Source organism: Cimex lectularius, unplaced genomic scaffold (assembly GCF_000648675.2).
Source record: "Cimex lectularius strain Harlan isolate CLEC.00 unplaced genomic scaffold, Clec_2.1 scaffold10, whole genome shotgun sequence".
Taxonomy (NCBI): domain Eukaryota; kingdom Metazoa; phylum Arthropoda; class Insecta; order Hemiptera; family Cimicidae; genus Cimex; species Cimex lectularius.
The window spans coordinates 2,862,007-2,874,035 of NW_019392665.1; the positions used below are offsets into that span (position 1 = coordinate 2,862,007).

The 12,029-nt window shown below is 36.2% G+C and overlaps 3 protein-coding genes across 3 annotated transcripts in view; 1 reads left to right on the forward strand and 2 right to left on the reverse strand.

The window, feature by feature from the left end:
- Positions 1-4,047: 4,047 nt before the first annotated feature.
- LOC106667297 lies at positions 4,048-5,116 on the reverse strand. The gene is made up of 2 exons (XM_014395163.2): positions 5,030-5,116; positions 4,048-4,433 (listed from the first exon to the last, which is right to left on the reverse strand). Exons 1-2 carry the CDS (start codon positions 5,040-5,042, stop codon positions 4,198-4,200), a joined length of 249 nt encoding a protein of 82 aa, XP_014250649.1. The 5' UTR covers positions 5,043-5,116; the 3' UTR covers positions 4,048-4,197.
- Positions 5,117-5,210: 94 nt separating this feature from the next.
- Positions 5,211-12,029, forward strand: part of LOC106667419 (dipeptidase 1-like) — a 357,350-nt gene continuing 350,531 nt past the window's right edge. The window contains exon 1 of the mRNA XM_024225054.1: positions 5,211-5,684. The gene's annotated coding sequence lies outside the window, so the exon portion shown is untranslated. The remainder of the gene's footprint in view (positions 5,685-12,029) is intronic.
- On the reverse strand, positions 10,056-11,880 carry LOC106667299 (Golgi phosphoprotein 3 homolog sauron-like). The gene has a single exon (XM_014395169.2). The coding sequence runs from the start codon at positions 10,998-11,000 to the stop codon at positions 10,164-10,166; it is 837 nt and encodes a 278-aa protein (XP_014250655.1). The 5' UTR covers positions 11,001-11,880; the 3' UTR covers positions 10,056-10,163.

Sequence of the window (12,029 nt, forward strand, 5' to 3'; positions counted from 1 at the left end):
CCCTGTCTTTGATGTTTAACCATTTCACACATGATTAAAATATCCTAAGTCAATTAAAATACATGTTCGTGCTATTTAAAAAATTATCTAAACTAAGTTTCGGTATCAAGAGTTCTTGATATACTGCTGATGATGCCACCCCTAGAACTATGCTAACATGTACAGCCTAATCCTGCGGTTGGGTGCCTGGCAAGCTGATTTTTAATTAGACACCCACCCTTCATTCAAGCCAATAAATACATTCATACAGTAAAAACTATGCATTCACTATCCTAAGTTAACCTAATTGGTTCGGCACAATGGGATAATCTCTTGGGTTTTTGTTATTACGCTAGTGGCTACCCCCTCCTATTACATGGAGTTTTTTAATAGAAAATGTATGTGATATCCAAAAAGTACATGTTCAGAATAAAAATTGGCCATTTTATTAATATTGGATGGATTCTCGTGCACACTTGGAAGCTAACCGTGTAACCACGACATACATTCTTTATGTACTTTTTCTTTCAAACTCAATTATCAACAGTAGATGTAAAATGGGTAAAAAGTCCCTTTTTGAAACAAGACAAATTTTTTAAGTCACGGGAGGATAAATTTAAGACAATCAAGACATATGCATCTTAAGAAAGCAAAGATAGCACAATATTGGCTAGTTTATAATGTATGCTTTAGAACCTATTAGAATAGATACAATGATATGATTGGTATTATATTGGAGAACTTAAATTATTAGATGACAAATAAGTAAACAGCAATTCTTCATACTTTAGCAACTGATGTTGCCGAGATAGTTTTCATCTTCAATTAGAGATAATTTCCATCAAACGGTGCTACGGTGTGAATTAATTTAACAAAAAACTATTTTCAATTGAAACTTCTGTTGAACCAATTTTTTTTAAAGAACTTTTTGAATTTTTTATCTGAAGTGTTCTCAATTTTCACTCATCGATTGGTAAATTCTGTCGTCATGAGGTGGTGAGGCGTAAGGTTTTCTGGTTTGATTCTTGGTGTATCTTGTCTCGCCATTACTCTTATGAGTTTGATCCTTACATAGACAATACATCCCAGTGACTCAGCTTTCTTAATTTTACAAAAGATAAGAATGGTTCATCGAGAGTTTGAGGACAGCTAAACAGCCTGAACAATTTCTTCTGTATAGAGCTCTTGTAGAAGTGGTTGTTTAAGTGGACAGGAGAGTTCAATTATTTACCATGGTTGAGGAATGATCCGCTCAAGGAAAGATATTCTATAAGCAAGCTAAATCCAGTGAGGACAGATCTTTGTGACCACCCTGTTTGATCCTCGATCCTTCTTTTAAGGAATGACTGCCATAGCTACAATTGATTTACTTTTTTTTTCTTAATCTCAGTTTGTCTCCATAGAGGGTGTTTTGCAAAGAAAATGATATGGGTGGCTATTTCTGTAGACCATGCCATTTGAGACCTTTCAAAGAAGAGAGAATCACATTCGTCCGGTTCGTTAATGTTGGCAAGCTTTGAGAAAAAGAGGCTGGTGATGATGATGATGGATAGAGGAAGTTGGGGTTTATGATTCCAAGCTCTGCATCCTTCTGTCTTATTGTACTTTCCTAGTTCCTTAGTTCAGTCTATTGGTTCGATCCTTCTTTTACGGAGTACTTGGTTGAATTAATAATTTATAACTATTTAATTATACAGTAAAAAAAAAGTTCAAATAATTCCAAACTTAAGAAGATGGCTTTTTGCCGTGCTTGAAATTTAGTGTAATTATTTTATATATAATTAATTTTGTTAACAATAAATATTTTTTATTTTTCTTCTTTTACTACCTGTTATTTTGTCGGTCCGCCTAATGTTGCTGTGTTAGTCTGCCATAATATGTGTGAAAGTTCAGCAAAAATACATACCATTCAAGGTCTGGTCCATATGCTCTAAGGTCTCATCATCCAAGATTCGCAATCTGAGACCACTCCTGGATCAGCCATCAGACCAGAGACCGCGAATAAGTAAATGAGAGTCAGAGTCGGTGAGTAACAGAGTTGATCATTCTGAATTAATGAGAGAGGTTGTCTCACAGTTTGCCATCAGGAGAAGGCTTTCCAACAATCCACCACCTTCAATATATACAACTCGGTGCGACAACTCACTGTTGTCACCCCTAGCATGAAGACTCCACGCTGAACAATAAATCTGATTGTAAGCCAGTGGTGTCACCCCTTAAACTTGAGCATTTATTTAATTGAATTTTTTCATCTACGAGGCTGTTCTATCCGTTTGAGGGAAATATCCTAGGACACAAGAGAAGCAAGATCTGCACCACAATATATATTTTTAGTATCATTTGCTTGTGTATGGTGTGTGTGTGTTTCCAGGAGAAAATACACCCTAACATCAGGAATTTATTTAAATACATGCTCTATTAATAACAATATTATATTTATGATTCCAATTTAAAAATAATTTAATTAAAAAACAGAAAAAAAGGCAATATAAAGATGATTAATAAATCAAAAGTAAGCAAACTCAATTTCAAAACCCAAAAGACTTGTACTTTGTCGGAGACCATCGTAACCCTTGAGTCATCATACACTGCAGCAAAGGTAGTCTGGCCTGTTGGTTGCTTTTTCACTCTAGAAGCAGATGGTTTGAGGTTGACTGGATGCGCAAGAAGGACTGTTTATGATGGAGAATCGATGACCTGTCAGAATTTGAGTCAGCATATAATCAATCCTTTGTTTGTTGACCCTGGCTGCGGTTACTCCATAAGTCCGGCTAGGATACTAGTGGGGGACATCTTTGCGTTCTCTGGGCGTGTTATGCCCCGGAGTGTGGAATGATGGTAGACTTTTCCAAGGGTAAACCGTACAATGTAATGTTTCTGTTTCAAGTTCTACCCCGTTTTAAGCGGAGAGAATGTCCTACCTGGTTGGTCTTGGGGCTGTGCTGGCTCGGTGGTTGCCGTCAGCACCAAGTAACATGGATGGCTAGATGTGCACTAGTACAAGGAAAAAACATTTAAGCTTTGCCCAAGAATGTACTATCATATGGGAAAAAAATATTCACAGTAAACTAAAAAAAATTGACTGATGATGAACAACTGTGGTGAGAATGTTTTCATTGTTCTAAGGGGTTTAATCATTTTAAAGCATTCCATGGTTGGAATTACCTTTCTAAAATAATGTGATTAATAATTTTGTTTGAAAATATGATGTTTGTTAATTGACCTGCAGATAATCTATGTGGAGTTTCAATATTCATGGAGGTCATTAGCAGGTGAAGAAAAAAGAAGACTAATTGTTGGGTTCATCAAGCTTTCGGCAATTTATAGTGCCATCATCAGGGCTTTCCCAAGAGTGCAGAAAATGGAAATTATAATAAATATTTATAATAAAACTTTTATTAGCGAGATGACTATTTTCTCCATGTTAAATGTAGTATGCTGGCCATGTGCTTCATAACCTTAAACCCAAGACACTTTTACAATAGTTTCTTCATACAATTTTACAATAGTCCTCTCTAATTGTGTTTCGTTAAATAAACAATTATCCAAGTTTCATATAAAGTATAGCAGAAGAACTTATGGACTTTTATTGCTTGGTGGTATATATATTCTTATTTAAAGCTTCTGTTTAGATCTATTCATTCTATTTTTTTACTGTTGACAATCTTAAATTGTGTGATTTCTCCCATGTTTGTGGGATGGTGAACCTGAAATTTGGTCATTACTGATTATTTTGGTCTGCTTATCCACGCTTGCTTGGCTGGGCTCATATTTACAGACGGACTCACAGTTGACTCAAAATTGCCTCTTAATAAACAAAAGTTGAATGAAGCACTTTAGTTGCTGTGTCAGTGGTGTTTCACCATTTCGTCTTTCCAAGTTTTTTCTCCATTCCAAAATAAAATTAATTTTATTTAACAGATACTTGCTAATTATTCTGCAATCCTAACGAATCTTGCCATTTGTTCTAGAATTTGTCATTTTAGTCATATGAAACTAAGCTAAAAGCTATAAATGTATATTTTTTGATTGGATAATAACAATGGATGAGCAAATTAATAAAAAAAATTAAATTTAAAATAACTATTTTTAAATGTTTATTGATTTCATGTTTGATAAGTTATAACAAAATTGTTGGAATTGGCCGAATTACATATTTAAAAGACATTGTACAATGTGCTCTTATATTTTCAAATGCAATACATAAAAAAACACATTTCATGAAGGAGGAAGCTTGGCCGGTTTGGCAGTGCAGTCAACGTTCCAGGCCCAATCGCACTTGAGTGTCACAGGGTTGAACTTCCTGAAGAAGATGAAGCATGCTCCTTCGGACGACTCTCCACTTTCACAGTGGTGGTAGTATCTGCAGTTTTCCTCGTCCGGCGAGTCATAGGTCTTCTTCTCTTCGCAATAGAACGCAAGAGACAAGCCGATGATGGCCAAAAATAAGAGTCCTGGAAATTCACCGAACATTACAGTTATTTTATACTCTCGATGTTTTCCTTTAAATATCCTCAGTGGAAATATAAATATTCCCGAAAAAAAGTTAATATTACAAACAAATTTTAATGTACATTAACAACCATTATTTTTAATTTTTTTACGAGGGTTCGCAACAGCAGAGGTTATATCAACCCTCGGGGTGCCCGTGTTTTTGAAAAAAAAAAGAAGCTCATTTGTAAGGAGGTCGGGTTCGAATGCAGGGCCACTGGATTCGAACCCGTGACCTTTACCATACAGTGATGAGCGCCGTGTCAATGCCTAAACCGTTGCGGTCACCAATGCCCCCCCCCACAACCATTATTATCAAAATTAAAAATATTAAATGAAATTTATTTTAAATAATTAGTTAATTCATCCCAAAAAATTGCTTTATTTACTTGGATTTCAGATCAATTAAAATTTCAATGCTTTAATAACAAACCACATTTAACAACGTTTTGGAAAACTAGATATCTATTTAAAGCCAAAATTGGACCAATATATGCACATAAACGATAAATAAAACATCTATAAATTTTTTCAAATAAAAAATTCCCAAATGCCTTACCTGCTTTCATCATTTTTTCCTGAAGAATCAATACCAATATTTGTGCAAATTGCTTTTATACATTTAAACCCACTTGAGAATTATCTCAAGATAAAAGTTTAATTAATTCTGTCAAGTGGTTGTTTGAATTACGGTTATTAAGCCACTTCATAGCTAAGCTACCGACATCTCACCTCTAGACTTGAAAATGTACTGTAAAAATGGTATTCCAAAAAGTGTAATTAATTGCGAAAATTGAAATCTGAGCTTGATTTAAATTCTCTTGAAATGCAAAGATTACTAATTATTTTTATTGAAAATTATTCAAAATGATATCGGCTGTTCCTTCCTTCTAGATTTATCAATTTTTTCACTCCTCCTAGATCTCATAGAACTTTAAAAAAAAATTGAATCACATTCATCTAAATTTGGACAAAATATTCTTCTCGACACAACAATGAACACAGCAAATAAATTTCATCAACTGAGTTGGTACAACCTCGTCGAAAGTTTTGAATGCACATAATTAACTTTCCATTTTGATGGTTAATCTATAAAAGAACTTATCAGCGTGTGCTGAGAATATATAAACTTCAGTTTTTACATCACTGGAAACCATCTGCAGTCATCAGGAGGTGAAAACCAGTGTACCATCTGCGGTCAAAAGGATTTTACTGTAAGTGTACATTTAGTTCAATTCACAATTCTTTTAACCAATTTGAAATATTTTTTCCTTTTATATTAAAGAAATATTAAAAAAAAAAATGGTTCTCCCCAAATTCAAAAAAGACTGATTATGGTTCGGGAATTCAATGAAGACCTGAATTTGACAAGAATCATCGGAATATCTCCAAAATTAGTGAACTCTTTTGAACTTAATCAGCCAAAAAATTTCCAAAATGTATTTTCCTCTCTTCATTTTATATATAAATGGACAAATGTGGGCATCCCAAGAAAAGTGGCACACATAGTGCGAATGACGCCAAATTTGAAATCCGAATTTTAAATGTTATCATCAAATTCACTAATTTCGTGGTATGCTTGAACAATTAATACATTACAATTAATTAAGGTTTGTAGTTGAGATGAAAAAAGCTAATGGCACGAGAGGGATTCGAACCCACGACCTTCGGCTAGATACGCCGCTGCTCTACCACCTGAGCTATCGTGACCTCGATCCACTCGGACATCAACTCCCCATCTCAACCCCACCTTATGAGTTTTCCCTCCTTTTGCCATTTTTCAAATGTTATCACCAAAGACTTTCAAGTTTTCCATTCCCAACTGCCCACACAAAATTCTATGTTTGCAATAATTGACAATTATACAATAATTGACAATTATAATACAATTATTGTATTTGTATGTAGTTATTCAAGAGGAAAAAAATAACAAAGTTTTTTTTTTCATTTCATATCAAGGGGAAATTAGCAAAAGGAGATACAGAACTTTTTAAATTTAAGTGATGAAGTTTTAACATTTTAAGCCTTTATCATAGGAAAGATCTTGGGAAGGTTCACATATATTTTTTAATTAATGGTGTTATGAATTATGTTTATTAGCCAAGCCAGACAATATATTACGCGTATGCGTATTGGCGAGGAAGGGCATCGTGAAAAAAGGGCCAGAGGCGACGGTGGAATCCGCGGGATATTTACAAGCCGAGAGTCTATCAAACCAACCACGGTCCCCCATAATTATTTATTCAACGGGGTTTTGAGTATGAGAATAATGTTTATTTTCCAGTTCATTTCAAGGGAAAAAAAATGAAGTAACTTTTTAAGCCTTCATTATAGGAAAGATCTTTGGGCTGTCAATAATTCAATGAGACTTTTAAGTCCCAGAATAAAGTTTATTTTTTGTTTTATTTCAAGTGAAAATATTTTTCTTAAATTACAAAATATAAGTTGTACGTTGTTGGTCAAGAGGAAAAAAAAAGAAATTTATTTTTCATTTCATGTCAAGAGGAGACCATCAAAGGGAGAATTTTTTTTTAAATTACAAAATCAAGTTTTAACATTTTAAACCTTCATTGTAAGAAAGATCTTTGGAAGGAACATATTTTTTATTGGGATTTTTATTTGTATTTAATTACAATACAAACAATAAAATACACTAAAACAATTACATATTTACATGAAGAAAATGAAATTAATACATAATGAAAATGAGAATATCCCTAGAGATCTATTTAAGGGCTACCATCAAAATCTTAGAAAAATTTAAATATATAATAAAGTGTTATACAAAACGAAAAATTATAAAAATTAGTTTATAGGTACACAAATAGGGGTAAGTCAATTGTTAAATTAAAATGAATTTAAGTTCAAAAATTAATTATTGAATGGGACTTTAAGCCCCAGATTAAAGCTTATATTTCAATGTATCTACTAATAATTTAACAGTTTGTCCTAAATGGCCTAAAACAAGGTGATCTTGTGTAATGTTAAGCAATTATCGGTGGTATAAATTGTCTTGCAAATTTCAGGTGGGAAATCAAAGAGTATTAGCTGCATCCAATTGCTCTTCCAAGATTGGGTAATTGTCGGGTTTTGCTCATTCCATTTGGTGGAAAAAGCCCCCAGTGCTGAATTAACCGTCATCCACAGTGGAAGCGTCGTAAAAGTTATGCAAATTGCAATTACGTTGCAGTCTTTCTGTCCCACATAGCGCACTGAGTGATGTACCTGATGGACAATGCAAAAACGCACTCAGATCTGAGGTGAGATGAAAAAATGAGGATTGACTTATTGACTCACTAACCCGGTTTTCAGCTCTCTCCTCACCAATAGCCCAAATTTCACCCCTTTGTTTTTCATTATCCACATCTTTTTACGACGTGTCATATTGCATAATGTTTAATTAAAAAATCTTTAACCTTGATTGATTGCTGTCATTGATTTCATTTCAACGGGCTATTTTGGATCGCTTATCTCAAGGGGAAAATAAAGAATCAAATAGTGGAATCGTGTGCTTTTTTTTAGAAGTAATTTGCACTCAGGAATTGTGCTAGGAAGAAAAAAAAAAAAAAAAACAGCATTTGACATTATCATTATCAAACAAACAAGAGGACAAAGTAAGTGATATTTTAATTTTAACCTGGCACTTATAATCAAATTATCACTTATTAAATGAAAAAAATATTAAGAATTAAAAAGTAGTACTTTACCTAACTGATAGCAGCACTTGTACTAATAGTGCAAGTTTCCCCAGCATGGACTGGTCTTGGGAACTAAAAGTCAATCCTATAAAGTAGGAAGTTTACGAGCTGACAAACAGCTGAGGTCATCACCGGCTTTCATTCTTTTCCACTTCTTTCACGCATATTTTGTTTTAAACTACAGCCATTTGAGCGACTCAATCTGGTTTCTGACTCTGCTTTTAAATGTGTACCATGTCATTATCTTAAAATTCTAGCCTCCCGTTTGCATCTTAGGTTGTCAAATACAAAATAGAACAAAATATACAATACATATATATTCAGCACCACAAACATAGATGCCTGGCCACAGTGTACTCGATTTTCCTCAGTGCGGGGTAAATTTTCAATTAAGGGAAAATAAATTTGTTAAAATATATATTTCTATATTTTTCTACTATACAATTTTCTTATCTTTAATGTAAGACATCACTTCAATAAACAATTTATTTGTTTTATTGTTAGTCGTTTACCCCACTTTTGAAGGAAGAGAAACAGGCTGATGCCTTACTAGGCATGCCAACCGATGCCACTACAACTTCACCAATAAGTACAAGGTACTTATACTAGAAGGGCAAACTGGGCCAAAGAATACTTCTGAAGGCCAATTCCTACTCGTATATCGACAGCTCAAAAATATATAGAGGCATGGCATAGAGGCAGCAACCATCTGCAAGGGTAGGCCATGTAAATAACCAACGGAAACTGAGGGAGGAGATGCTAGTTTAGGCATGCCAATTGATGGCCACTACTCCAAAATACAATTTTACTAAAAAGTACAAGGTACTGATACCAGGACGGGAAGAATGGGCCAAAGGAAACCACTAAAGGCAAACTCCTACTGGTATACTGACAAAACCGACAAGGGCATGGGAACAGGAGTCCTGGAGATGAATTCAAGGCTCAAGCTGATTTAAACTTAGGTTATTACAGTTTTCCATTCTGAAATTATAGAGTTGAACACTGTTGCCAGAGAAAGAAAAAAGATATGAAGACATTACAGGAAGATAGCCATTTTCTCTGATATCCAGGTAGTGCCTGATGTTAAGGCATTAAAGGCAAAAAGCCAAATTCTATGGAATCACTGGCAGAAATTAATGATACCTAGCATGGTTCCCTGAGCACCTGAGCATTCGGGACATAGAGACAATGAGAAAGCGGACATGGTCAAAAAAAGGAGTCAATATGGATTATCTAGGCCCCGAACCCTATTGTGCATCTTGCTACAAAAAAGATACATCCAAAAATGGAGCATGAGTCCTCAACTTGGTGGAACCCCAAACATGAGTCAAGCAAAGAGATTAATAGAAGGGCCATCTGTACAGACTGCAAAGGAATTACTGGAAGGTAATCGCAACATAACTTCTGGTTGACTTTTAACAGGGCTGCTAAGAAGGCACCAGATAGGAGTACAGATAGAAGAAACACTCCCAGGAAGAAGAGGAGACTGCAGAACACATGGTATATCTTTGTGAGGGGTCTATGTAAGTGAAGATTGTTGCAACTAGAAGGGGAAAAGCCACAAGCAAAATCCTAGACTATGAGCCACTGGCAAGGTTGTTTAACAACCTGAAGGTGGACAGTGAGCTAAACAAATAAAGGAAGAAAGGGATGTCCCTGACCCTATATTGCACAGTGCAGCGTTAATTTAGTAATTTAGCAACAGTAGGTTTTCTTTTTTTTGGCCTGATCTCTAGTTTGGGACACCTCAACAATAGTTGGATCTTAATCCTGTCTGGCAGGAATTAATTTACTTTATTATACAAGGTGATGTTTTTGAAGGAGGCCGTGAAGCCATCTTCTTACGATGTAATGTAAAAGAGAATTTTTTAAACTTTAAGTCTTTATTACATTTTAAACATAATATACATTTGAATATACAAACCTTACATATTATAAGTTTAAAAAATTACTGTACAAGGTGGGTTCTCGTTTGACTGTAAATAGTTTTGAAGGTCAGCACTTGGTGAAAGCCGCGAACACCGCCCAGCGGACGTCCGTCGGGCTGCCCCTCGCCGCCTCCGCTTCCAGGTCGAGTTCCAGAAGATGCTTGATCCTCTTGAGGGCGGTTTCGTAATCCTCGTCGAGGAGGGGTGCGAAAGCGTTTTCCAGGACATCCGAGGCGTGCGCGAGGACCAGGAGAGAGAGGAACCTCTTGTCCATTCTCTGTGGGTCATTGACCCATTTGGTCAGCACCCCTTCGTGGATCTTTTTCATGAGACGCGCCTTGGCTGTCACCTGCGCGATCGGGTGGGTCGTCATTTCGAAAAGGAAAAAATTTTGCTTTTCAGTCGTGAGGACGCCTTTCTCGACCAGGTTCTTGGCGAGCCGTTCCCTCACCTGTTTCATGTGGTATTTCAGTTTGAGCGGGTTCCACGTCTCACCGGTGAGGTATTCGATCCAGTTCTGGACGGTCTGCGGAGGGTTCATCTCCTTCATGTACTTCAACGCCTCGTCGAGCAACACGTCCCCGGTCGGGGCGTCGTTTTTAACCACGATCTTTTTATTCAGAAGGGATTTCCTCCTCACGCTGTTCTCCAGCTCTATCCTGCCGCGGAGTCCGAGCTCGACTATTATGCAGCCCCGCAGCCCGCTGGAGATGCAGTCGTTCCAGAATGAAGTGTAACCCTCTTCTTTCAAACCGAGCAGAAGCACTTCTTCCATGAGAGTCAACGGGCTCTCCTTCGATTCCCGTCCTTCGAACTCTTCCGGCGGGGCATCGTTCATCTTCTCCTCTCGGGGTGCCGAATGACACCGGATCCGCCTTTGAACCAGGCCTTCGTTGCTGTTCATCGGAGGGAAAAAAGAAAAAACAAAAACAAAACAGATTTCAACGAGACGATCTAGCGTTGTCGCCACCTGGCTTTGGCCGTTCCGGGCTCGAGTGCCTTTCTTGAAGGTGCCCCAGGACTGAAAAAACAAAATTCAACATACGATTTTGCCATTCTCAAAATTTTGCGTATGACATTTTTCCAAAACGGCTGACTCGACGAGTTTAATGAGGAAAAGTTTCGCAATTACAAAATCTTCCAGATCAAGGCTGGTCTCAAGATTAACTTAGCTGGTTCAAAAGTTTCACTTATACAAACCGAGTCGTTTATTTTATACAATCATATGTTTATTGTTTTCAATGTAAAAAACCCCCCTTCAGTTTCTCCGCATGAACAATTCCTTTTATGCTATTGAATAATTACATAAGGAAGAGTTAACCTTTTATCCAAGCAGAAAAGGATTTTATTCCAGGAATGATTTTTGTTCGACTTTGTTAAGCCGAGACGGTTCAACTCAATTTGCTTAGTGAAACAGCTGTTTTGTTATAAATGTGTACGTTTTATGTTATTTCATGATTGCATAATCTCCAAACCTGTCTGTCATGATCCACCATCTAGATAGTGCAGACAGCTTTATACAAGTAATTACCACAACAATGGTGCAAACAATTCATTCGGAACTAACTAGGATTTATTTAATTTTCTAATTAAAACCAGTCCAGTTTAAGAGCGAGGATAAACGGAAAAACTGATTCAATCTTGATTTATAGAGTTTCCAGGTCCACTTTTTTTCTTTATGCGCCTCATAAAACGGAAAATGTGTTAACTAATTTTCAAAAGGGAGGTTTTAATCGACCCAGCTCTCGCCCAGTATGTCATAACTATAATCGTTTGGACCCATTTTGCAGGTTGGTTACATATTTCAGATGTAATATAGATTTTCTGTTTTAATATTTCTGTTTGTATAGATTTTTTCCAATAATGAAGTTTCACCCCGAAGTGATGTGCACCTACCCGTTTATGCTGTTGGGTCGCTAGTGTTCCCCATTAA

Excerpts from the sequence above, each read along its gene's own strand:
- LOC106667299 (XM_014395169.2), bottom strand. The coding sequence starts at position 11,000 with ATGAACAGCAACGAAGGCCTGGTTCAAAGGCGGATCCGGTGTCATTCG.